At 38.7% G+C, this 26,639-nt stretch overlaps 1 protein-coding gene across 2 annotated transcripts in view; it reads left to right on the top strand.

Moving 5' to 3' along the window:
• The window catches only part of DZIP1 (DAZ interacting zinc finger protein 1), a 37,970-nt gene extending 13,344 nt beyond the window's left edge, over nucleotides 1-24,626 (top strand). The window contains exons 5-18 of one of the 2 annotated variants that reach the window (XM_060769487.2): nucleotides 339-500; nucleotides 2,733-2,870; nucleotides 3,718-3,780; nucleotides 4,424-4,564; nucleotides 9,195-9,246; nucleotides 9,441-9,497; nucleotides 13,432-13,577; nucleotides 16,427-16,619; nucleotides 18,288-18,417; nucleotides 18,727-18,780; nucleotides 20,043-20,242; nucleotides 21,627-21,754; nucleotides 22,588-22,777; nucleotides 24,240-24,626. In XM_060769487.2, the coding sequence (XP_060625470.2) occupies nucleotides 339-500; nucleotides 2,733-2,870; nucleotides 3,718-3,780; nucleotides 4,424-4,564; nucleotides 9,195-9,246; nucleotides 9,441-9,497; nucleotides 13,432-13,577; nucleotides 16,427-16,619; nucleotides 18,288-18,417; nucleotides 18,727-18,780; nucleotides 20,043-20,242; nucleotides 21,627-21,754; nucleotides 22,588-22,777; nucleotides 24,240-24,325 (1,740 nt within the window). In that variant the 3' untranslated portion in view covers nucleotides 24,326-24,626. The remainder of the gene's footprint in view (nucleotides 1-338; nucleotides 501-2,732; nucleotides 2,871-3,717; nucleotides 3,781-4,423; nucleotides 4,565-9,194; nucleotides 9,247-9,440; nucleotides 9,498-13,431; nucleotides 13,578-16,426; nucleotides 16,620-18,287; nucleotides 18,418-18,726; nucleotides 18,781-20,042; nucleotides 20,243-21,626; nucleotides 21,755-22,587; nucleotides 22,778-24,239) is intronic. The other variant, XM_067466876.1, reaches the window with a different exon arrangement.
• Nucleotides 24,627-26,639: the final 2,013 nt, after the last annotated feature.

The following is a 26,639-nucleotide window of genomic DNA, read 5'->3' as shown; positions in this document are numbered from 1 at the left end:
GAAAATAGAATTAGTCAAGCAAAAAGCGAATTTCGTCATCTAGAAAGCATAGAGGATACTTAGAAAGCCTGAATAGGTGAAAAAAGGTAATTACTGATGCATTATGGCACTGGCAAATTAGCAATGAAAGGGGCGAGAGATTATTTTCCACTCATAGACAAAACTCTTGTGAGACTAAAAGGTGGAATATTAGTTGGTGGCGACCTGTATAAAAATCATTGGATTGTCTTCCATGGGTGGGATGCAAGTGAGATGTCTCGTGAAGACCTCTGTATTGCATTTTCACTTCGTTGTATCTGTGTAGGAGTTCTCATAATAACATCTTAAAGCATTTTCAGGAATATGAGGAACACAGATCCAAGGAGGACGAGATTCGGCAGTTATTTCACAAATGGAAAGAAGAAGAAAAAGAAAAATTGGCCAGTGAACTAGAGAAGGTAAAAGAGATGTTTATGAAGGAGTTTAAAGAGTTGACAGCCAAGAATACAGAATTAGAAAATGTAAGTAGTTGAAGAATTGGGTTTTGGGTGGTATATTGTGAAGTAGTCCTTGCTTTTTAAGTTAATTTTCTTTACCATGCTTTTGGGCATGATATAACCTTATGAATTACCAAAACTGGAGGAAGGTGCATTAATTTTCTAAGATAGCGCTTTATGAAAACTTTGCTATATGAATGGATCAGGCCCCAAAACTAAAAGAAAGAAGCATACATTATTTAAATATCTTAGATGTGCTCTAGACCAATGGTTTTCAACCTTCCTAATGCTGCAACCCTTTAATACAGTTCCTCATGTTGTGGTGACCCACAACCATAAAATTATTTTCGTTGCTACTTCATAACTGTCATTTTGCTACTAGTATGAATCGTAATGTCAATATCTGATATGCGGGATGTATTTTCATTCAGTGGACCAAATTTGGTACAAATACTCAATATGCCCAAATGTGAATACTTGTTGGGTTGGGGGGATTGATTTTGACATTTGGGGGTTGTAGTTGCTGGGATTTATAGTGAACCTACAATCAAAGAGCATTCTGAACTCCACCAACGATGGAATTGAACTAAAATTGGCACACAGAACTCCTGTGACCAACAGAAAATACTGGAAGGGTTTGGTGAGCATTAACCTTGCATGTTGGAGTTGTAGTTCACCTACATCCAGAGAGTACTATGGACTCAAACAGTGGACCAAACTTGGCACAGCCAATGTGGCCAACTTTGAGGAAGATTGACCCACGGTTTTGGGAGTTGTGGTTCACCCACATCCTTACGCATTTTCGAATGGGAGCATTAATAAAAACAAAAAGAAAGACTGACTTTTTTCTAATAAATAGCATTACAAATTACTTAAGCTGCTTTTGCTGCTGCTTTACCTCCTGATGCTGCTCAGTTCCACACTACATGGGTGCTTTCCCCTCTTTTTTGAAGGGACTCAAAGGCTGGCGTGAGCCTCCCCCCAGCCTCGTGCGCTGCCTGCACATGCGCACCATCCTGCCATGCGGTGAGCATGCCTCCTCTCCCCTCCCCACTTGAAGTCTCAGAAACAGCCCTTCCCTTGGCTGAGAGGCTGGCCAATCACAGCGGAGGAGGACTTTTGATGGGAGGATTCGCCATCTGTTTCCGAAAAGGAAGAGGACAGGCAGAGAGATCTTCAGCCTTCTCTGCCAAAGGTGTTCCTGAGACCATCAGAAATAATGTGTTTTCTGATGGTCTTGAGCGACTCCTCTGAAACATCCATTCGACCCCTCCAGGGGTCGTGACCCCCAGATTGAGAAACACTGCTCTAGAGGAATACTGTTGTTGTATATTTATCTGTAGCTGGATTGATTTCATTTCAACATTTCATGCTCGCAGAAACTTACTGTTGCTTCTTCTAATGTAGCTTCTAGAGTTATATGCAGTGCCTTCTTCCCAGAGCAGGAGCTCTTACTATTGTGGGTGGGCAAGCAGCAGGGGATTACTCCCTCCCTCCCCACTTCAGTCAACTGATCTGGATGGTTATAGCTTTTCAAAGGGGGGAATCTCTATTGAAGTGGGGTGAAAGTTCATAAGCTACTGAAGATGCCTTCCTTGACTTTATTCTTGAGTTTCTTCTGTCTTTGTAAAGAAATAAATGCGAGGAAATGGCAAAATTCGTGTCTTCAGTGATGATGGGAAGTCCAATAAATACTATGCTACCACATTACATCACACTTAGGATGCACTTTTCCCGCCAAAATCAAGGCTCCAAAAATGGGTTTGTCTTGGAATCGATGGTGTCCTCATGTTTCGCACTTTGCTGATGGCATGGTTATTTCAGTTTGGGAAAATCCTAGACTCCCTATTGGTTTTGAAAGAAGTGGTTTAAACAATGTGCTGGTCTCCTTGAAAGAAGGGCTTTAGGGATGGTGCTGATCCCCTTGTTTTTCCAAAATTGAAGCTCCAAAAAGGGCGGTGCGTTTTGGAATTGATGGCATCCTAGATTCAATTAAATATAGTAGTTAGAAATGTTTTACCAGAATACACAAAATGTATTTGTTATGACTTTTCAAAGGAGAACTACTTCAAATCCCTATCTTTTTTACAGCCTAGCACAGTCCTCTAGTACAGCCACTTAGTTGCCAGTACTGCGTCCCCAGCCCTTCTCTTCACGTGTGTTAGATTACTGTGGCCAGTGCAGGACATTATTTCCTTTGGTACCACCTTGTAATATATATTTTAATGTTATTTCATGCTTTTGTTTCATTCTTAGCACCTGCTCGAAGTACAGAAGTCCAACAAACACCTGAAATCCAATTTAGGCACATTAAAGGACAGCTTTGAATTTACAGAAGAGAAACATCAGAATGCTGTAGATCATGAGAACATAATACAGCTTCTTGATAAACAGGTATAATAACACAGATCTGGTTGCACAGAATTGTATTGTCTTGTCCTTTGGTTTATACAGGAGGGAGCATTAATGTGCACATAAGTGGACACTTGAGAGTGTCTTCAGCTGTCATCCATGGCTGTTCAGAAGAAAAAGCATTGCTTTTTAGAGTCGCAGTCCTATGCTTTTGTTTTGTAGTTCTGATCAACTTCACTTCCAGTCATTACAACTCTTTAAAATATTCTAGAATGTAGTAGTATAAGAAATTTATCAGCTGGAATCTCAGGAAGCAGGTTGAAGGGCAGAGCCATTCAGAGATGATTGACTTCTGTCATCTGGACAACATACATAGAATTAATGCCATATCTTTAAAACTGTGTTTTAAAACGTAGGCAAATGTATATTTCCAGTAAGGACCTTGTTAACTACCTCATACTCTTAAAAATCAAAATCTGAAAACACGGTTTGATCTTGTTCCTGGATCTGAATTCCCAGCATATCTCATGAGCAAAAGGGAGTTGTAGCCCAGCAACATCAGAGTTGCTTCCCTGCTCCAAAAGGCTTCCAAGAGTGACATTTCTCCCTTTTGAAAAAAGTTATCTGGTAAGAGATCTAGGATGTTTGAGTTTTCCTCCCCTAAAATATTGAATCATTTTTTTTTACTTTACCAATTGGCTTTAATGATACATTGTGTTCAGATTCACATGGCAATTCACTACTAGAGTTATATGCAGTGCCTTCTTCCCAGAGCAGGAGCTCTTACTTTTCTGGTATAGTCATTCTCTTGCAACATGAAAGTATTACATTTATGTTTACGTTTAAATGCAATTAAACTGTTTTGAAATTATTATGCTACTTGTTTTAGGAAACTAAGTGGACTTCTAAAGTACAGACACTTCAGGAAGCACATGAAGCTGAAAAACAACAGGTAAAACAAGATAAGTCTTAGTTGTGAACCCTTTTTTATGAAATGAAATAGAAATTGATCTGACATAGAAGTATGTGGAAATCTGTGACAACTCATTCAGAATGGTTGTTTAGAATCCAGTCCAGTTAGATAGAATTTATTTTTGTATACTCAAAGGACTTGTTTTCAGGTGTTTTAAATTAGATTCCTTTCTTTGAAAAAACGAGATACAATCCTATGCGTGCTTGTTTAGGAATAAGTCCCAGTGAACACAGGTGCAATGCATTGGATTGCTTTGTTAAATTAAAAGGGAGTGACCCTTTGTTTGAGGAGAAAAAGCTGATGCAGTATACTTATGTGACCTGATTTAAAAAACAAGAATGTCTTTATCATGTCTGCTGCCTGTGCAGGTGGAGATTTGCTGTTGCGTATAGAAGTGAATGAAACAAGCATAGCTATACCACAGTTTTCAGTTGTAGGAAACTTTGTGGGTTTTTTTTGTTTATATGGGTAAAAGATTTTGAATTGGACTTTATAGATAGAAGAAGGGGTGAACTTGGTTTCATTATTCTGCTTAAATAAATTTGATTTTTATTTCAAATAGCATAATACTAAAACATTTCAGGCTATATTTTACTTTCCTTTTCCATGTCTGGCATCACAGCTTACATCACAAATTGAGAAGCTCAAAACATCCATGACTGAGGAACTCAATGCAAGCAATGTCTTTTATAAAAAAAGGATTGAAGAATTAGGACAGAGACTTCAAGAGCAGAACGATCTAATTATTGCACAGAAATATCAGGTCTGTTGTATAAAGTCTTGTGAATATAAAACTTTAGGCTTCTTTTTTGAAATGGGTGAAATAAAGCTGAGTTTTCAGTAACTATACAAAAAAATTATAACATCACAGTTTACATTTTACTCCTATTGGGAGCTGTTAAACCAAACCTTACCCCCGCCCTCCCCATTTGCAGCTCTATTTAGAGTTACTAAAATGTAGGGACAAAAACTGACAGAGTTTTGAGCAAATAGAAAGTTTTTCAATGAGCTGGCAATAATGAAATGAGCGAGGCGGATACTGCAGCAACAGTGGTAGAAAACCCAGAGTGACCAACTGAAAGCAGGCTGAAGTCTATCTGAATGCCTATTAATGGAGTAATACAGGTAGCAAAAAAGGCTTGTCTAGCTAACATGGTTGCATCTGCCCACCAGAACCACTCAGCAGGGCTGTATCGAATGGAGAGAGACCTTTTACAATCTGGCATTCTACAGTCCACTGTGAATAATTTGCCCACCATTTTGCAGGTAAAATAATTATGATTTCTTTTGACTAAGGTTGGATTTATACTGCCATATAGTGCAGTTAGAACTGCATTATATGGTCAGTATAGACCCATATAATGCATTTCAATCCAGTTAAAACTGCATTATCCGAGTGTACACCAGACATGGGCAAACTTCGGCCCTCCTAGTGTTTTGGACTTCAACTTCCACATATTCCTGCTTCTTGGCAGGGGGTTGGACTGGATGGCCCATGAGGTCTCTTCCAACTCTTTGATTCTATGATTCTAATTCCTAACAGGCAGTAAGCTGGCTGGGATTTCTGGGAGTTGAAGTCCAAAACACCTGTAGGGTCTAATTGTCCATGCCTGGCCTACAATGACAATATAATACAGGTCCAAACTGCATTATATAGCAGTGTAGATCCAGCCTAAAATCAATATCTGAAGATCAAGGAAATGCAATGGAAAATACTGACAAAATGGTATAGAACTCCCGTGCAAATGGCGCATATTATGAGAACGTGCTCAAAACTATGTTGGCATAATTGTAGGAAAACTGGAACATACACCCACATGTGGTGGGAATGTGAAAAAATACAAAATTCCATAAAATAATTAAGGAAATGGAGGAGCTATTAGGGATAAATATAGAATGGAACAAGAGTCAATTTTTCATTCAGAAAATGGAAGGCAAAGGGGCACTTAAAGAATGGGAGGAAATAATAAAACACATGATGGATGCAATTAAAGCCTCTGTTGCCCTAGGCTGGAAGGGTCACAAGAAACGGGATATAAAAACTTGGTATAAATATCTAGCCAACTACCTACTCCAAGATTATATTAGTGAAAGGAAAAAGTATTATAGAATGGGCCAAATCAAAAGGACCTGGGAGGCAAAATGGAAGGGTCTCATTTCCAGAATAAAGGGGGAAAATAGATATAAGGAATTAAGTAAGACTATCCTCATGATTGAACAATTGTAATAAGTATAGCAAGAGCAGTAAACTGTTCCTGGGCAGGGGGGAGGGGGTGGAAGGGAAATGGTGTAAAACGAGATACAGGATGATGAAAAGAAAATGAATACTTTTTGAGAACCTCAGACAGAAGGTTGTGCATAAATTGGTAACCAGGGGGAAATGATTAAATGCTCAAATATGCTGAGGTATAAATATTCAATAGTATTCCTGTACCTTTGGATTATGTAATGGGAAGTCACAGAAGAGGTTTAGGGGAGGGGGGTGGGGACAGGGAGGTGATGGGATTGGGGAAAATACTTGTATCTTGACTGTTGAACTTTGAAGATTTTATGTATCTATGTATGTGTATGTAAAAAAAAATAAAAAAAATCTGGCAGTGTAGATCCAGCCATAGACGTCAGAACTACCAGATATAACCTTGGTCCCTGTTTGTCCAGTTGTTTAATGCTTTTCGGTTTGGGAAGGCTGAAGATTTGGATAGGGGGACTTGAAGTGATGAGAACTACCACATCTATATTATATCCTTGCTCTTCCTGACTAATTAAATAGCTCAGTAGAATGAGAAAGGGAAGTGATTAATGCCAAGGCAGAATCCCAAGATAGCTGAAGGAGCTTATGGTAAGAGAGTCTGGCCTTCTTAAAAAATGTCCCTTCTATGCTAGATATTTATAGGCCAGTTGACAGTATTCCATCTTTTAACTCCAGGAAATTCTGGATGAGGTGTATTACCTAGATCTATTTCAATGTAGTTTCTTACCTGGTTGTGTGCCAGAGACAGCTTTGGTCACCTTGGGGATAACATACACGGGGAGGAGTGTGCCCTTGTTGGTTCTCCTGGACTTCTCAGCTTCTTTTTGACACCCTCAACCATGGCAGCCTTTTGAGTTGCCTTTCTGGATTGGGGTTTGGAAACTCTCTTCTTTCCTGGAGGAGGAGCTTCCAGAGAGTGGGCACTGGAGATTTCTGCTTAACTCCTTGGTCATTGGCTTGTGGGTCCTTCAAGGTTCCCTCTTGTTCCCTATGCTGTTTACTATCTATATGAAACTGCTGCGAGGGGTCATTTGGGGTTTTGGGGTCAAGTGTCAGCAATATGCTGATAATCTCCATCATCATCATTTTATTCCTTTCCACCCGATTCCATGGAAGCGGTTCCTATACTAAATTGGCAATTGTGTAATACACTGGATGAGGACAAACAAATTGAAGCTTAATCCTGCCAAGACAGAGGTGCTCCTGGTTCATTGAAATATCGATCTGGAAAGAGGGATTTAGGTTGTGTTAGATGGAGCCACACTAACCCTAAAACACAGGTTCACAGTGTGATGATAGTCCTGGATTCAGCCCTGAGTCTGGAGGCCCAGGTTTTAGCAGTAACCACGAGTGTTCTTGCACAGTTACTGCTAGTGCACCAACTGTGCCCATTCCTGGATTAAAGTCAGATCTATAGTGGTGAACAATGCAAAGTACTTGGTGATGCCTTGAAAAAGCACCCAGAAACTTCTCTTGGCCCAAAGAGATGCAACCACATTGTTAATTGGGGCTGGCTACAGAGAGCACGCAACTCCCTTGCATGAGCCATTTAGCTAAGAACATCAGGAGCAGCCCTTCTCTCTTTCCCATTATCCTGTGAAGCTCATTTGGTGAAAACAAAGGCCAGGGTCTTCTCAGTGGCTCTTCCCAGACTCTCTCCGTAGAGAGACCAAAATGGTCCCATCCTTGCTCTCCTTCCATTATCAGAGTAAAATATGTTTATGTCATCAGCATGCTAAGGCTGGCCATTTAGTATTATTTAGTGCTATTTTAAATGTTTTTAAGGGGCTGTATGTAGTCTTTTGAGGCATTTTAATATTTGTAATGTTTAATGTTTTAACTTACACATTGCTCAATTATTTTTCAAATCTTAGATTTGAGTTTTTAATTTGTATGGTTTTAAACATGTTGTTCACTACCTTGAGTCCCATTATCCAGAGAAAGGCTGTGTATAAATAAATAATATGATAATTATAATTCTACTATAGTAGTGAGTATTTATAGGGGAAATTCTCCTTTCCTACTTGATGGATCCACTGTAAAGCTTGACACTTTTTTATTCATAATCACAGCTGCAGAGTCACCTCCTAAGCCACTTCAGCTGGAAAGGAAGAGTATCTTGTAATGTTCAATTGTTAATATGAGCTCTACTGTGATGGCACAAGCTTGATCATCTTTACTTCTGTTCAGTTTGCCTTAGGCACAGTGGAAAGGATTTCTCTCTCTCTCTCTCTCTTTTGCCATGCTGATCCGGTTGAATGATGATTTAACTGGCTCAGCACAGCAACTTGGTAACTTGTCAAGAGCAGCAAGTATCTTATCTTCTTGCTGCCATCATGTGTCCAAAAAGGTGAGTGGCAAAGTTGCTGTTTACATATCAAGCTGTTAGGGATTCATAGGCCTGGCACAAAGCAGTGCCCACCTGTGCTGTGAGAAGGATGTTCATATTTAACTGTCTTATTCTCACAGGTGGAATTGGATCATTTCCAGTGTACTGTGGAGAAAGTAAATATTTCTGCACCATCCTTGCCCCTTATTCACACATCCTCAAGTATTTGGAAGAATTGTTCAGCACCCAGAAATGCATCTTTATGTGAGAATTGCAAAGATTTACACAAAAAAACATGGTTTCCAGAAAGCCACAAGTAGTTTTTGTCCAAGACTCCTGACTTTTATCCAAAGAACAGTACAACAAAAATCTTGCCCAACAAATACCTTGCATAACCAAGAACTTGAACAGAAAACAGCAGTTTTCCAGAACTCTATGGCTATTTTATATGTGTGCAAGATTGCTGCCCCCCCCCCCCCCCCAGAAAATACTTGTCTTTCACAAAAACACAAATGGTTATATGGAAACAATCTCCGTTTGTGCAAAATTCTTCTGTTCTCATGGGGAAAAAACTTTGTTTTGAAACAGAATAAAAATTATTCTGAGTCACTAGGTTTTGTGACTACTAAGCTAAAACTGTCCCTATGTCATTCTTCCTAACTGGGCTTTCTGAAATGTCAGCAAACCTTTTTTCCATGGGAAAACACAGTAGTAATTATTATTTCATCCCTTTCCTGTGATTCCCTCTTCTCTTTCATCTCGCTTTTCAATATACTAAATCCCTATCTAATCTGTAATGTCTCCATATTTCAGATACAAAAACTGGCTACAAAAAAATCAGTAGAAAACATCAAGTTACCTGATGGTAAGCGCAAATTAAGAAGCATGAAAGACTGAGAAATTGTTTACTTTTATCTTGTTCTTAACTGTGTTTTTCTAACAAGTAATTCCTAGTATATCATAAGACAATATTTCTTGTTTTTATCATTTATGTTTGAGGAAAGGTTGCTTTGAAATGTAGGAATCTGTAGTTTATATCTTTCTCCTTTTATTTTCCAGTGAAACCTTCTGAACAGAATATTATTCAGCCTAAACAGAGTTTGTCATCCATGCGTGGTGAGTTTCTGTAATGGGCACAAAATCTTTCCCAGTCCGTTGTCCTCTCAATTAACAATAAGTAACAATTAGATTTAATTAACATAGCAATATTTTCTCATTAAACACTCCTGAAAGTTACTGAAAAGATCACTGTCAAGGTACACTAATAGAAATGCAACATACTGGCCTTTTCTTCCTGCATTAATACTTATCTCTGTTTCAAGTAAACTATGAAACCTTTAACTCAAACAATTAAGTTCCAGCACACTTACACTTAAACACAGAGCACAGTATAAATGCTATTATTTAAAATTATACCACATAAATTAGCTCCCTGGGGCATCCACCTCACTTTCTCTAAAGACGGAGGCATTCTAAAATGATATACATAATAATGTTTGTATAATAACAGATAGCTTAATTAAACTCTTTTTAATCTCAAGAGATTTCTCAATAGATTAGAGTTGTGTAAGATGAATGTATTGTGAAACTTGCCATAAGATAGTTTTGATTCATTGTACTGCTCACAGTCACGTGGCAGCCGTGCTGTCAAGCACTTTAGTACAGAGGTGGGGAGCCTTCTTTCCGCCAAGGGCTATTTGAATGTTTATAATTTGCCGACCCTACAAAGGGCCCCAGGTGGAAAGGAAGGGGATCTCTGATGTTGGGGACGGTGAGGGCCCAGGGAAGGAAAATCATACTCAAACCATGGGGGCGGGGTGGCCAAACAGATTGGCCAGTAATTGCAGCCTTGGCAGTCTCAGCAACTTCTTGGGTGGTGTTGAAACCCAGATGGAGGGATGGAAGGGGCTGCCAGTCAGAAGAGGGGGTGTCCACTTGGGCAGTTCGTTGGGGAGTCTGTCTGGGCCATGGATCCTCTACCCAGGCTGGGGCACTTCCCTCTGGCCACATTCTCGGAGGAGTTAAGCAACGGGCGGCAGAAAGAAGGAGGGAGGCAGGCAGACCAATGGCAGCAGAAGGAAGGAGGGAGTGAGGAGGAGGTAGCCATGGACGCCATACAGCCAGAGGAAATTACTTCATGGCCCTTATATGGCCTGTAGGCCAGACATTCTCCATCTCCGATTTTGTGAATTGAAATAGCAATTCTGTCTTGAACGTTACAGATACATTTAGACTCAGAGGCAGTTTTATCATATGCTAGGCGGCTGCATAATTAATTAGAACATTGGTCACTGTTTTTATGTTTCATTCCTTTTGCTTTGGATAGGTATTGGGGCATCATCTCAATTTATTTTATATTTTAAACCTATAGTATCAGATGAGATTTCTGGTAGTTTTCACAATAGGAGTAGTGGGATTTTCAGGCATTTCTGAAGATGCATAGAGGGAGAGAGAGAGAGAGATGAACAATTTTCAATATGCAAAACAGGAATCCCCAATGGCGCGATAGGTTAAACCCTTGTGCCAGCAGGACTGCTGCCCAAAGGGTCGGCGGTTCGAATCCGGGGAGTGGGGTGAGCTTCTGTCTGTCAGCTCCAGCTTTTCATGTGGGGACATGAGAGAAGCCTCCCACAAGATGGTAAAACACCCGGGCATCTCCTGGGCAACTTCTTTACATAAGGCCAATTTTCTCACACCAGAAGCAACTTGCAGTTTCTCAAGTTGCTCCTGACATGGAAAAAAAAACTATGCAAAACCAGGGGGCTTTGGGTTCAGTGTGGATACTAACTTTGGATGATTTAGCTGGTGATTGTATATTTTATTTATCTCTGCAGGTCTGTTCTGTTTCTATGTCTTTCTCTTTCTTCCTCCCCTGTTCCAACCTTCCTACCTTTGTTAGAATTAATTTTAAAATTAATTCATCTCCTTTCCAGCGACAGGGTATATGAGTATGGTACAGCTAACCTTCATGGTTTATTGCATGTAGTCAGAGAAGATCAACTGACTGAATCCAAGAATTAATACTTTTGTAAGAGAGGGAACAATCATCACCTTCTCCTAGAAGGAGCCATTTCTTGGCTTTGAGGGACATAACTGTAGTTGAATATGATGGGAAATACTCCAGTCCCTCAAATGTCATTGGTGGGCAGATATGCTAACCCAGATACTCTTTAAAAGTCATATATACTTTGTGGTGATGAATAACTGACCTCCAGTCTTAAAGAATGAGGAGAAAAGGGATCCAGTTTGAATTCTCTCTATATTCTGTATGATTTCACCCTCTAGTCCTTTTATCTTGACCTACTTCTGTCCTGTCTATCTGTCTTTTTGTCTGTGCTATTCCTGTGTTTCCTCATTATTAGAACAGACCCCTTTGGTGCACATGCTGGAGCCCATAGAGGAGCTTCCAGAGGATGAAAAAGGTAATGGTAGGAACAACCAAAGTTTCTGGGACCAGTTATAGTAATGCTTTATTGGGGGCTCAAGAGAGTGGTTTTCAAATCTTTGTCACACTGCTTTCAATCATGTTTTATGAGAAGGTCTCTTTCAAGCTAGATTATAGAACAAATAGACCAGAGCACTATGATTTTCCCTATGTTGGTTTTCCAAAAGTCGTCACTCCTGATTAACTCTTTGTCTTGCCCATTTATTAAAATCTAACACCAGTCTTCCTGGAAGTCCATTCACAGCTCTTCTCACAGCTCTCACTAGTGGGGCCCTTTTCTCATAAGTTTTCTGCAATCTGGGTAATTGGCTTTCGGAAGATGTCTTCATTTATACTCAAAGTTCTGGAAAGGGAACTCGTATCATACATTCATTTTGAATGAAGAAGTCTCTGTTCTGGAAAGTTCCTGGCCAATCATCTTGATTTTTCACATGTGATGTTTGCCTCTCAAGCCACTATCCAACTACGCCTGCTTTATAATATATGTGGATATCTTAAATATAATTAGGTTTGAATCCAACATGTACTAGTGTGTTTTATTGGCTGCTGCTGTTTGAATTATCATTGTAGGATTTTTTTGTAAGTTGTTTTTGGGGGGTAAAGATTGACTTCCAGACTAAACTTTGCCTATCCCCAGACCTAATTCTGTTCTTGCACCTCTTGGCTTTCTGGTGTTTCTTCTTCTGCCTGTATTCGTGACGTTGTTCAAGAAGGGGTAGTTGTTGGAGTAGTTCATGTAGTCCATGCTGTGTTATTGAAGTAGTTTGAAAAGTTCATGAGGAGTAAGATGGGTAGACTTTGCATGTACAGGTGCATGTTTGAATTAGAAGTATAGAGGGTTAAATAAGTTGTGCATAAATCCTACGTTGAGTAGTGACGGAAGTCAAGGTGGTGGGTAGCACTGGGGGTGGGTGGAGGGGTAACTGTATGGAGGGTTGTTTGTGTATGTGTGTTTGTTTGTGTATGTGTACATTTTTGCAACATATATGGTTGGTGTATTATCTTTTCGAAATAAAATTTAATTAATTTTTTTTAAAAAAACATATTTTTTTTAAAAGAAGGGGTAGTTGTTGGAGTAGTTCATGTAGTCCATGCTGTGTTATTGAAGTAGTTTGAAAAGTTCATGAGGAGTAAGATGGGTAGACTTTGCATGTAAAGGTGCATGTAAAAGGACTGTAATAAATTCCTGCTACTGCTGCTCTTATTCTTATGCTGGTAGTGCTTTTCAGGCTGTACAATTATTCTTATTCTTATATTTGACACTGGCCAATATACATGCAAAATGTACCAGAATGACAGTAACCTTCATGTCCAAGTTAAGATGTGAACCTTGATTTTTCATAGCCAACAAATTGCTAAGTATAGGGTTTTGTGGGGATGGGAAGAGTTTTTTTAAAACTAGAAATAAAAAATTAATTAAGCATGGATTACAAAAGACAACATGTGGTACAGATGTTTTGGTGTACAGTAGCAATTCTGTTTTCTTCTTCTTTCAGTTTTGCCTTTTTAACATGTCATGTATTGATATCATATATAACATATCATATATTGATATCTGATATGGATGTGGTGTGTTTGTAAATAAAGGAACCTATTATCTTTCAGAAATGGAGAAAGGTTCGCCCAAAGTAGGAAAAAGTAAGTGCCATATAATACATAGTCTGAAGAGCAATCCTTCTTTAACAAGAGAGCTGAGAGCTGTTTTGGAGCAGACGCTAGCAGAGAAATTGGAATCCTTGGGCATCAAATCAGTAAGACTGCTTTAAACTTTTTGGATAGATAGTGCATTTCCTTGAAGTTCAGCATTCCCCAACCTTGTGTCCTCTCGGTCTGTTGATCACAGTCCCTATTATCCTCCAGCCAAAATAGACCAGTGATTCTCAACCTTTTATTCATCATAGACCACCTTTTAAATATTTTTTGTGTCTGCAGACCCTCAAGTCTTCACTCAATATTTAAGCCATTAGACTGCAGCAAGTAATTATTTCAATTTTCTTATGAAGGTTCTTCAAATTTAGAGAGAAGAGGATAGAAGTTATTTTTATTATTTATTTTAATTTTTTTTATTTTTCTTTTCTCTTTCTTTTCTTTTTTTAGATTTTAATCATGTTATGGAAAATTTCAATAAAGATCATTTTAAAAAAAGAAGTTAAACTGTTAATACACAAATTTGTATTTTAATATAATATAATATCTTGAATATAATTATTCCCTTTTAATTTAAAATGATAATATCCACACTAATAATTGTTAATAATTTAATGATAACAATAATAATAGCTTTGGGGCACATTTCCTACTCAGCTACTCTCATAGGCCATTTCCACCTCTTGATTTTTTTAAATTATTTTATTTATTTTATTTCATTCACTTATACCCCGCCCTTCTCACCCCGAGGGGGACTCAGGGCGGCTTACAGGGAGGGCACAATTAGATGCCCAATCACACAACAAGTAATCCAAAAAATATAACAATTCAGCAGTTAGATTAAAACATCAATACATAGTAAAATCATAAAACCTAAAACAATCTCATGTCAGAGTCCATATATCAGAGTCCATACATCCGTTCTATTCCGTTTGTCCTTGTCTATCGCCAGGTCCTTGAGTTAATTGAGGCAATAAGTTTAAAAGGCCAGTTCCAAAGGAAACATTGAAAATAAACATTTTGTTCCATTTCCCTTTTCAGCTTGCTTGCATTCATTCATTCATTCGTTCATTCAGATTTAACTCCAAAAATCATAATATTACTTCAATCATTTGTGAACCCCTTGTGACAACATTGTGGACCCCCAGGGGTTCCCAGGCCGCCAGGTTATGAACCACTGCTATTGAATGTTACTTGGAAATGATAAGGCTGGGAAAGGCAGTTCTTCCATAGCTATTTGACTCTGCTTTCTGGTGTCTGGTGAAAGAAGTTAATGTTACATCGGGGTTTTATCACTGACTGCTGTTCAATGTCTTTTTGCAATTCCTGGAATGCTGAATTAAATTGTATATGCTGTATCTGTTTTACATATACACAAGTAATTACTGTATATACTCGAGTATAAGCCAAGTTTTTCAGCCCTTTTTTAGGCTGAAAAAGCCCCTCTTATTTATTATTTTACTCTGTTGTGGTTATTATTATTATTACATGTATTATTTTACTTTATTATTATTATTATTATTATTATTATCATCATTATTACATTTACATTATTTTACTCTATTATTTTATTTCAGTTTATTTTACTCATTTTTATTTTCTTCTATTATTATTACATTTCTATTATTTTTCTCTATTATTATTACATTTATTATTTTCCTCTCTTTATTATTATTGGAAGGATACGTAAGCACATTTACATTGAAAAGGTTAGAATAATGGTTGGATCAGAGTTGGACAGTCTTATCTTAAATTACAGTTTTATGTCAATATTAAAAAACATTTAACCTGGATTCTAAAGATTTTTGAATTAATGTAATTTTATTGGTATCTATTTTTTATTTTGAAATTTACCAGTAGCTGCTGCATTTCCCACCCTCGGCTTATACTCGAGTCAATACATTTTCTCAGTTTTTTGTGGTAAAATTAGGTGCTTCAGCTTATATTGGGTCGGCTTATACTTAAATATATGTGGTAGTTGTAGGCCTGTCACTTAAAGTACAACAAAAAGAGGAGGAGGAGCAGGTCTTGTTTATCCCTTCACTTGCCCTGTGTATCATGGCTTCGGAAGAGAAAAAGGAGTTGGAATTCATAGGGGAGGTGGAATGGGATCTGCTCCTTCTGCTCTTCTCTTTAGGACCACATAAATATATGTCATTTTTCCACTTTCATAGGGTGATGTAACCCCGATCCCTGCTAAAATGAAGGGCCACCTATATAACTTTGAGGAATAAACATAGGCATATGATGCAGTACATTTGGCAAAGTCCTGGATTTCAGAGATTGTTATTTATTATCTAATTTTCAAGACTTCATGTTTTCATATAAACTGAAATATGTCATCACAAAATTGACTTGTTTGAAAAACTACTGTTGTGTGTGATTGACTATTTAGAAATAACCATTGGTTATTTCAACCAGAATTGTTTGCATAGACACTAATTGCATCTAATGTCAGGTTTTTCTGTCTATAGAGTGGATCTTCCCAGTCACCTTAGACCTAGTCTCAGCTTTTCCTAGATAAAGTCTCACCTTTTCCTAGGTCAAGTCATCTCTCTAATTTTGTCAATTATATTTCTTTAGTCTCAAAAGCATTGCATAAATAAAAATGTTGTAAAGCAATGCTTTTGGGTTGGAAAGATTAGCTGTTTACCAGAAACATTGCTCAGGGGACGCCCAATTGTATTTACTCAGTCTTCAAGGAGACGTTTTCTGTGAATGGGAAAGCAGTTCAATTTCTCCTCTGAGCCCCACAAGTCTTCTGTGAAAGGTCGAACCCTGTCACAAATGAGAGTACATAAAATTCCATGTCTACAAGATCTCATAGCATCAATATCTTTCTAGAGAATGGTTCATATACTTCTCTGTGGTTGTGTTTTTAAGTAATGTTAATTTTCGAAGCATTGTGCAAACTGTATATTAGGATGTAATGCTTTCTCAACCCCACTCTCAGGGAGTTCATGGCATCCCAAGTGATCACTTGAATAGAGTCCTCATGTCTGTTGAGTCTGCAAGAGAAGAAAGAAAGAAACAGGTTCCTGATATTCAACATATACGAGAGCAGCTTGAGCGACAAGTCAGCTTTAGAGTTGCAGAAAGAGTATCTTGCAGCAGGTTTTTGTCCAGTCCTCAGCTTTCTCCAAAAGGTGCGATGATTTCTAACTCTTACCCCCAAACAGGCTTTTGGTTTGCAGTGCTCTCACTTCCCCATGTATGCATGATTAATCATATCCTGTTTAAAATATTTAAAATATTTTGGTGTGTTCACTAGTGAATTTTAAAAAACCAAATGCTTGTAAATGTAAACAATTTAATTAATAAGGAATTTGCATCTCTGCCTAGTTCGTTTTAGCAACAGTCAGTGAAGACAGTAGCATTTCTTGGTTTTATACAGAAAATGTTTTCATAGCTCACACTGTTTATTAAACTATGAGTCCTGACTCCATATGGGGTCCTCTTTGCTCAGTGTTGGGGTCCTGAAAATTTTGTCAACAGTAAAAGGTTTCTGAAAGCCACCCATTTACACAAATCTGTTAACAACAACGTGCAGCATTTCAGTGGACTTTGCAGAAAATGCTTCAGCTGTTCTCCACAAAAGGGAAAATCAGCCTGTTTAGAAAGCCTTAAAAATGCTGATTTTTATAAGTAAATGTTTTATTTCTATACCTGTTTTATATATCTATATATCTGTGGTCAAGTAAAAAAATGTCAGACAAAAAGGGATCATGATTGGAAAAAAGTTTAAGAAGCCTGCCATCGCCTATATAAAACCCTGACTAGAGGAGATCAGAGATGAGATTCTCTCTTCCATAGAACTTGTGTAGATACACATCTTTATATGAGGATGATATTTAAGATAAACTAGTGTGCAAGCTTTGGCAGGTGAATGGATCAAGTGGGATGGCAGAGGATGTTCATACTATTGCTGCAGAGTAAAACACACACACACAATTTTCTTGGACCATAGGTATTAGTGAATGCAAAATAATTATTAAAAATATTGATCATTAATACTATCTGGTGGAATACCTTATCACAGAAAGAATATTAGGAATTGGTTAAGAGTCAAGCCATATTACTTCTGCCCTAAACTGCTCTTTCATGTGTAACCAGCTCCTTTCTCATATATTAAAAATGGAAATTTAACCAATGGATTGTCTGGCACTGTGATAACTCAGATTGGTTTATTGCCTTTGGTCACAGATGATGCTTTTTTACTTTGTACAAAAGGAATACCTAGTTTATAAAACCTCTTTCCAACGTAGAGGAGCAAGCTTGCTATTTTTTAATTCTTTACATAGCATGTATGTACAGCATGTAATCACTGTACAATACATAGGCCTTAGCTTCATTGCAAGACTTTTGCTTTGGATGCTGAAAGTCTCCTGTTCAAAGTCCCTAGGTAGGGCTGAAAAAGATCCCACTGATGATTAGGAGAGTTTTCCCCCCAGTTGATTTAGACAATACTGAACTAAACAGACTAGTGATCTCACTACATATGACTACTATACTATACTATACTATACTATACTATACTATCTAGCCATAACTTTTATTTATGTCTATTTTGGTATCCAAAAAAGTAACTCTTCCAAACTCTGAAAAACCCATCAAGGAGGGATCTGAAGGCCATTCCTCTGTGTACATTTGTTAGATACAGTTTAGCTGGCAGAAAGGAAACTGAAGAGACTAGATTCTTTCCCATCTTGTATTCACATTTGTGATATTCCCCTATTTTCCTTACTAGCACTGCCACTTGGGTTTCTTTTGGACTGCCTGTGTTCTGCTTATTTATAATTTGCCTTTCATTACAGTTCAGCAGAGGGCAGCTCATGTTCGAGGTTCTGTTTCAACAACCCAACCCAAGGCAGCAAAACGTTCCTCCACTGCTAAACGCCCTTGTGTACCGCGACAAATCCCTGCTGAGAACACATCCACACCAAAGTAAGAGGAACCTCTTAATTAAGGTTGTTGGCTATTGTTGTGAGCTGTCCTTGTGATAGAAAAACAAGAAAGAAGTGAAGGAAGCTGAAAAGAATGTATTTAACCGTCCACAGTGATATTTAATATATCTTTGCAGAGGGAGGAATGATCAGTTCATTGAATGTTCAGTGTGGCGTTTTGGCATCTTTACAGCCTCTGTAATCCACTTCCAAAATGGTTTTCCTAAAACAGTAAAATCTGCCACATAAAACTTCCTGGTAGGCAGCAGAAGCTACACATTATTTTTTTCTTCATTCTTCTATCTTTTAGGAACAAGAGGAGTGCAGTAGGGGATGAAATTCCCAAGAGGCTGCAGAGTGTTGCGTAAGTGTTTCTTTAGATTGGTCAGGAATGGGTGTGAATCTACATTTTGCTGAGAACCTCATGTTTTTAAACCAGAGAAGAAAAGTAAATTTGTTGCATCAGCTTCACTGGCTGCCAGTCTGCTACTGAGCACAATTCAAAGTGCTGGCTTTAGTCTATAAAGCCCCTAATGGTTCCAGCCCAGCTTACCTGTCTGAACGTATCTATCTCTATGAACCATCTTGGAAGTTAAGATCAACTGGAGAGGTCCTGCTCTTGATCCCACCTCTTTCACAGGCTTGACTAGTGGGGATGAGAGACAGAGCCTTCTCAGTGATGGCTCCTTGTCCATTGAACTCCCTCCTCAGCTAAATTAAATCAGCCCCCTCCCTCATGACTTTCAGGAAAAAACTAAAAGCATGGTTGTGGGACCAAACTTTTGGCTAGTATTGAGCAGTACAATAAGTGACTATGAAACTGGTATAATGACAAATGGAACGGCCCTGGATAATGATTTGGGATGGCATGATTTTAATGATGCTTTCATGTTGGTGTTTTTAAATGTTTGTTTTTTTAATGTATTGGCTTATTTTATTGATATGTAACTGTATGGCATTGAATTTTTGCCTTTTGTAAGGCCACTTTGAGTCCCCTTCAGGGTGAGAAGGGCGGGGTACAAATGTGGTAAATAAAAAAAAACTTCATATAAAGAGAGGAGCTGTTTGTGAATGAAGATTTACAGATTCCTCAGGAGACAAAGTGACTTGGTATCCCCATACCATCAGGAACTTGCCATAATTTATTATGATCCATACAGTTACATTTGTACAGTTTTACAATTACAAACAGCCCTTTGAAGGAAAACATAAGGCTGGTGCAGACCTCAGTGAAAATGAATTTGATGCCTCTGCAATATTTCTCATCAGAGAGCATTTCCCTGTGGACCTTGCACATATGGACAACAGTTTGGGTTAATGGAAATGCACTATATTATTTAACCTCTCTTCCTTAGGATGACAGTTCTCTGGATTAATTAGTATTAAAATGGCAATGCTCTGTCTGTATTTGGTTCTCAGATCATTTTCACTAGACAGGCCACTTCTCTCCCACGTTTCTTACCTTTGAAGAGAGAAATCAGTAAACTCAGAGAGACTCTAGTTACGCCAATGAAGATGGTGACCAAAATTTGATTAAATAAGACGTTGGTGTGCTTATGCATGTGTGTGTATGTTTTCTTAAAATACATTATTACCTAAACAGGCTGAGTGTGTTTCTACTCCTAGAACCCCTCCATTTAGCTCTGAGGAGGAACTGGAAGAGGATAATATCATGCAGTCCTACATCTCCCCCGAACTCTCACAGCGCAAAGCAGCCAAGAGTAACAGCAAAGGCAGCTTGCCAAGGTTTGCAGGCCGAGATGACGTAAACTCATCTGAAGAAGACGAGGTGGAAGAAATCAAACCAGACCTTCAACCTTCAAAAAGTAAGAACATTGATATTATGGGCAGCCTTGAGGAGGAACTGAAGGCATCCAACACTTTCTAAAGAGGTGTAACTGTGATCTGTTATCCCATTGCTCCAATTTACAATGCTGAGCCACTTTTGGTCACATTGTCCCAAGGCCAGTTCATGACTTGCCACCACACATATAGGTATGGCACTGATAGATATTTTAGTAGTTCCAGAAGCTTCCAAGTCCTCTCTTCACTGCTCAATGAGCTGTGAAGAGCACAAAGTGCTTTGTTTGCTGTGCCTCCATTCACCTCTTTCTAATCCAAATGTTTAATTTTGCCTGTGTTTGGTATTTATTTTTTAAAAGTAAATGCAAAGAACAAAGAGTAAATGTAAATTCACTCAAGGCTTTTTAACTTTAACAAGCTACGGTTTGTTTCAGGATGAGGAAGTTCTTGAATGTGTTATATTCTGTAACTTTAATCTATATCAAGACTTCTTAAACTTTCCCCCCCTCATGACCCCTTTTGGACAAAGAATTTTTTATATGACCCCAAGTATATAGATATATAAAATATGTATAAAAATCAAACATTTATTGATAATCAACCAGCATTTGCTAAGCTTGCTGATTAGGCCATTTCCCCTCTTTGTGAAGTATAGCTGCAGCATTTTCTGCAGAGTCCACTGTAAACATTGGAAGTTGTTACTAACAGATTTGTGTAAATATCTAAAACAGCTGCTGGTGGCATTCAGAAACTTTACTGTTGTTAAAATGTTTGTGGCCCCAATATTGAGCTAAGGTGACCACATTTGGGATCAGAACCCACAGTTAAGAAGCAGTTATCTATATTATAATTGATTTGTGAGCCATAATCAGGAAACCTAATAGATCCGTAACAGTTAGTAGCTTGTAGGAATCTTTTCTAGTCCACTCAGGGTTAGTGAGGAGGGAACAGAGAGTCCTTACAGCATTTGATATGGAGGAAGTAGCTTCTTCCTTCTGCAGCCTTTTCTTTGCTCCTGCAATGGATGGAATGAATGTTGCATCCACTTTGTGTCACTGCACTCCCTCATCTGCAGGTAGTTCCTCATCATCTGTTACCCAGACTAGTGCTGAAATACCAGGGTGGCATACCTGAAAAAACACATCTAAATCTAATTTTAGTAATGACTGGAGTAAACTCACTGAATCCATTGTTAAATGGTAAATTGACATTTATGTGAAAAACTCACACTCATTGGGATAGTTATTAGGTCTAAGCCTGTGAAAGGAGATCGCTGCATAAGCTCATAAGTCTTATTGGAACAAAGTAGAAAATGGTACAGTCATAGTGTATGAGATATTGCATTGTATCCTTAAAACATGTGGCTTATAAACTCACCAGACACCCTGTTCCTTTGTAATCATGTAGACACGCCTGTCCAGAAAGGGTCCGACCAAGCTGAAAAGCTGCCTTTGAGCCAAGGAAAAGTATGCAAACCCCTTGAAGGAATTAGTGTTGACCCAGTGCCTATTCAAAAGGGTGCCCAAGGAGTAAAGGTACTCAATTTTATTTGTAGAGATTGCATTAATATTATGAGAAAAATTTATCTGAAAAGGAGAAATTTGGGGATGATAGATTAATTATTGGTTAGTTGTATCTTTACAAATGTCTAGTATGTTGCAAGGAGAAAACAAAGAGAGTGAGTGAAGGTTGTTGAGGAATGAGAAGTTCTTTTACAATACTATCATTCGGTTACTGTGAGTTTTCCAGGCTGTATGGCCATGTTCCAGAAGCATTCTCTCCTGACTTATTCTCCTGAATGCTCCTGGAACATGGCCATACATCCCAGAAAACTCACAGCAATCCAGTGATTCCAGCCATATAAGCCTTGGTCAATATTGTCATTGTTACAGCAAGTCTTCATCTCTATATCTTGAACACATATTACACACAATTTTAATATTAAGTCCATTGGTTGTATCTTCTTCTATCTTCTCACTTTGTCTTCTGGTGTTCATATATCCTTTTCTAGAAATTAAACTGAATTTTTCATAGCATTTTTCATTATTTCCCATTAAAACTTTTATTAACTTATTTATTATTAATATCTACAAAGAAAATTCTACAGTTTTCATTTAGATTGTTTGTAGATTAATGTTTTTATCATTTTATCATCATGCTGTCTCCCTTTCTGTATTTACATCCAATATATTTTCCATCTATAAGTCTTGGGGTCAAAAGGTCTTCTGACTTCTGGCTTCAAATCAAGTCATAAGTTAAAATTGACTGCATAGGCCTTGCAATTATTATTGCAATGTCCACATAAAAAAGATCAGGCAGAAAACTTGTTCAGAGTTTGAGAAATTGGGCGTATTTATTTTCTTGATAGTTTACCGGAGTTGAAGATGATGACGAGGATGAGGATGACTGGGATATATCATCCTGGGAGGACGAAAAACTGTCACCACCAAAAGATCGGAAAGTGAAAGATGTGTCTAGCCTTGAAAAAAATGAGTCCAGTGCTCCATCCAAACCCCATGCTTGGAGAGGTCCAGTGGGAAAACCAACAAAGGATGAAGGTATATGATGATAACAGCGTTTTTGATATTCCTAGCTCCCGTTTTGTCACATGCCTCTCCCTGCAGGAAAGTAATTTTAGTCTCCTTTCCACAGACACTTGCACATACGTTCTCTGTGGAATTGCTTTTGATGTAAGCCTTCTCCTTGTGTTGGCACCCAATCCTTTACTAATGTGTCCCTGTTTAAAATTGTCAGACCTGGACCACTTCAGTCTCATTGTGGCTGGTGCCACTTCTGTTTCAACTGCTTATATGTTTCTTTGCTAGAGTCTTTGCTCTAGGGCAGCCTCTTCAACCTGTGGCCCTCCAGGTATCTGGACCTCCAACTCCCAGAAGCCCTGGCCAGCTTGTCCAATGGCCAAGAATTCTGGGAGCTGAAGTCCGAAACACCCAGAGGGCCACAGGTTGGTGAGGATTGCTTTAGGGCAAGGGTGGGCAACTGTGATGAGTTCCAGCAGATCATCAATGGGTTTTAGGAACTCAAAATCAGTCATTGTGAAACTCCTGACCCCTTAAGGGACTTCTGGTTTGGACTTCAAAGGGCTTCTAGTGAAATTTGGTGGCAAGCGTCATCTCCCCAAACCTTCATATTTTAGGCTATGAGACAGTGGATGTGTTCAGAGGTCAAGAGTTGCTTGATGAATGGATCTTTGGGAAGATGGCACATTAAACGGAAGGTTTGGTGCTCTTCAAATTTATGTCCTTTTTCCTGTTTTGGAAGCAGTTTCATATTTAAACGGATGGAAATGTTTTGGTAGTCAGTCTTACCAAGCCAAGGACCAAGCAATATAATAGGAAGGCAGATCTTGTGAATGGCTGAGGCTTGGGGCTGTTGTGTGCTGGGAGAGGCATCTAGCGGCAGTCGTTGGAAATTCTATGCCCATCCTTTCCAAGAATAAGAGTTTTGTAAGGGCTTCATAGTTACAGAGATAAAGTGATTTCAGATTGGGTCCATCTTTTTGAAACACCTTGTAGAATAAAGGGAGGAGTGGGGTCTCTCTGGTATTTTATGTCATTGTCTGTTGGTTTTATGAAGGCATTGAATGTATGCCACTGTATGTTGAAATCTGCCCTGATACCCTTTGGGGAGATAGGGAGGAATAGAAATAAAGTTGTTGTTGTTGTTATTATTATTATTATTATTATTAGGCAGAGATCTATAGAACAGCAATGTGAGTCTGGGGCATCTTCAAGCATTTTGAATGGTGGATGCTGGAGATGTCCCACAATACACACTGTATTGTACTTCTTGTTGCCTAGTGGACCCTCCTCTCTTGAGTATTGCATTGCTTGTTCCTGGGTTGTCCTGCTTGGTTAAAGGAGATCAGAATTCATCCAGAAATATTTCGCCCAGTCATTAGGAAGAATATTCCGAATCTTAAGAATACCAGCACAAGTCACAGAGGAAAAGTCTAGAATTTCTGCTGTTTAAAGGTAATTCTGCCATTTTCTTTTAAAACAGGTCTTCAAGATGCAGATCAAAGTATGTTAAAAAGCAGCTTGGTCAGTGTAACAGACTGGAGCGACTCCTCTGATTCTTGTCTCTGAAGGGAGGTTTTTATCTACAGCAATCCAATTTCTGTTCATTTTTTCTTCTGGTATATTTAACAAGGAACTTTTGTTTACAAAAACTCTGGTGTCTCTGTTCCTTTTGATTTAATACAGGGTTGTTTACATACTTCAGCATCATTCTGCACTTTTAAGGAAGAGGTTCCTATTAATAAACAGTATTAAATGATTTGGTTATTTTAAGTAATTGCAAGAAATCTATCTTTTTTAAAAAGAATGTTTGTATCAAACTTTGCAGAAAGCAAGAACTTATTAAACAAATGATCTATTTTCTTTCAAACGTTCCTTTCTTCCTTCACACCCATAGAGAAAATTGCAGAGGCTGGGAAAAAATGGCTTCCATTTATGCACTTCTCTGTAGGATATTAGCAAAATGGCTTTTGTTAACAAAAAGAAAAGTTGGCTAGAGGAGTACACACTTGCTGGGATGCAATGCTAGCATAGCTTTCGCAGGCCTTGTATTGCAATTTGCAATGTCCATATTTGTGTGCTTTATTTCCACTGATCATAAACCAGGGGTGTCAAACTCATTTTCATCGAGGGCCACATCAGCTTTATGGTTACCTTCAAAGGGCAGTTGAATCAATGGATGGAGAATCAATGGATACAGAGGGTCAACTATACGTTTTTTACATAGTGGTCGATGTTCTTTAGTTTTTACCCAATTTGGGTCCTCAGATGTTACTGAATGACAACTCCCATCATTTTTAATTACCTGACATGGGACTGGAAATAATGGGGATTGCAACCCAACTGCACTTGTGGCCGTGCGGTTGGAGAAAGGCTAAAGGACATTTAAAAGTCAGGCATCCTATCCACAAGCCATGTATCTAAATTCAGACCCTTCTATCCTGATTAAACAGCAAATTACGGCCTTCCAGATGTTCCTGTATCTCAGCTCCCAACAGCTCTAAAAAGTGTGTCTAATGATGAGGAATAATGCAGCTGTAGTAGTCCAGCATGTCTACAGGGTAATATAAAATGACATTTGACCCCTGGGCCTTGAGTTTGACACATGTGCTATAAACCAAAGCCTCACTCGGCCCAACAGATGATCCCTTTCCCAAGTGCCTCCCTACCATATGGGAAGTGCAGGATCTCTGCTCTCTCACATGAAAAAAAAAACCTCACTAATAATAATAATTTTAAAAACCCACACTAATAATCTGTCCAGGTAAAAGCAAGGGGAGAGCAGTTTTGTCGAGGCTCCTTGAATCTTCTGAGAGCACTGGCTCAGAGCAGATTGGAGTAATGTGGTCAGAGGGCAGGGAAATGGAGCATAGTTATCTCAAGGGATTTCTGGAAGTGCCGATTCCTTCCCTCACATGCAGGGAAGAGGATGGAGGGAAGCCGGGTTGCTGGTCAAACTCCTCTGTGAAAAGATCTGTCCAGCACTTTAGCTGGGAATCCAATATTATGACAAAAGCCCCTAGATGCATTCAACCCACCAAGGTTTTGTGATGGTGGAATTCAGTTCACCACCCCATTTCACATTTTGTGGCACCTTTGAGGATAAACAAACTCATCATATTCAGCTTTTGTGGCCAAAGACATGTGACACCCAGGATTGCAAGATCTTTCTGTGGGTTCAGAGTTTAAGTGCTTGGAGGCACTGAGAAGGAATGCAAAGTTTGTGTTTGTTTCCTCTTCCACCATTTGTGCTGGAGAGAAGTCACAGACGGGGACCGATCGGCAAAGGTCACAGAAGGCCCCTTTGCTGTCTGTTTTTCAGTGCCCAGAAGCATATACAACTAATTATGTACTTTTAAGTGAAGTACTTTATGACTCATGTGACAGAGCCATCACAGCAATTTTATGTGAAGCAAAATTTGAAATGAAAGGAGATACGCTCCTTCTCAGATGAAGATAGTGACATTTCTCAATGGCAGTCCCATGATAAACCATGACAGCCACTTGCATACATTCCTCTTCACAAAGATTCAGCAGTGGTTTGCAGTTTCTAGTGATATTCACCTCTGAGAATACTTGCAGAGAGAAGTATTAGGTTTGTGTGGCATCCCAAAATTAACTATAGTGGGCAGATTTTTGGCTGCCAGACAAAGTGATTCAGGAGCCAATGATCTGGAAGGTAATTTATTGTGGTTCATGGTAGGCTACTTACTGGAATTGTGCTTTGGCATACTTGGCTCAGAGTGCATCTACACTTTAGAATTAATGCAATTTGATACTGTTTTAACTGCCGTGAATTAATGCTATGGAATCAGGAGTTATAGTTGTTTTTTTCATGTCAGGAGTGACCAGAGAAACTGCAAGTCATTTTTGGTGTAAAAGG

This window comes from Anolis sagrei, chromosome 3 (genome assembly GCF_037176765.1).
Source record: "Anolis sagrei isolate rAnoSag1 chromosome 3, rAnoSag1.mat, whole genome shotgun sequence".
In the NCBI taxonomy this organism is placed as follows: domain Eukaryota; kingdom Metazoa; phylum Chordata; class Lepidosauria; order Squamata; family Dactyloidae; genus Anolis; species Anolis sagrei.
Note: the sequence above shows the minus strand (reverse complement) of the source record. Positions and strands in the feature narration are given on the sequence as shown.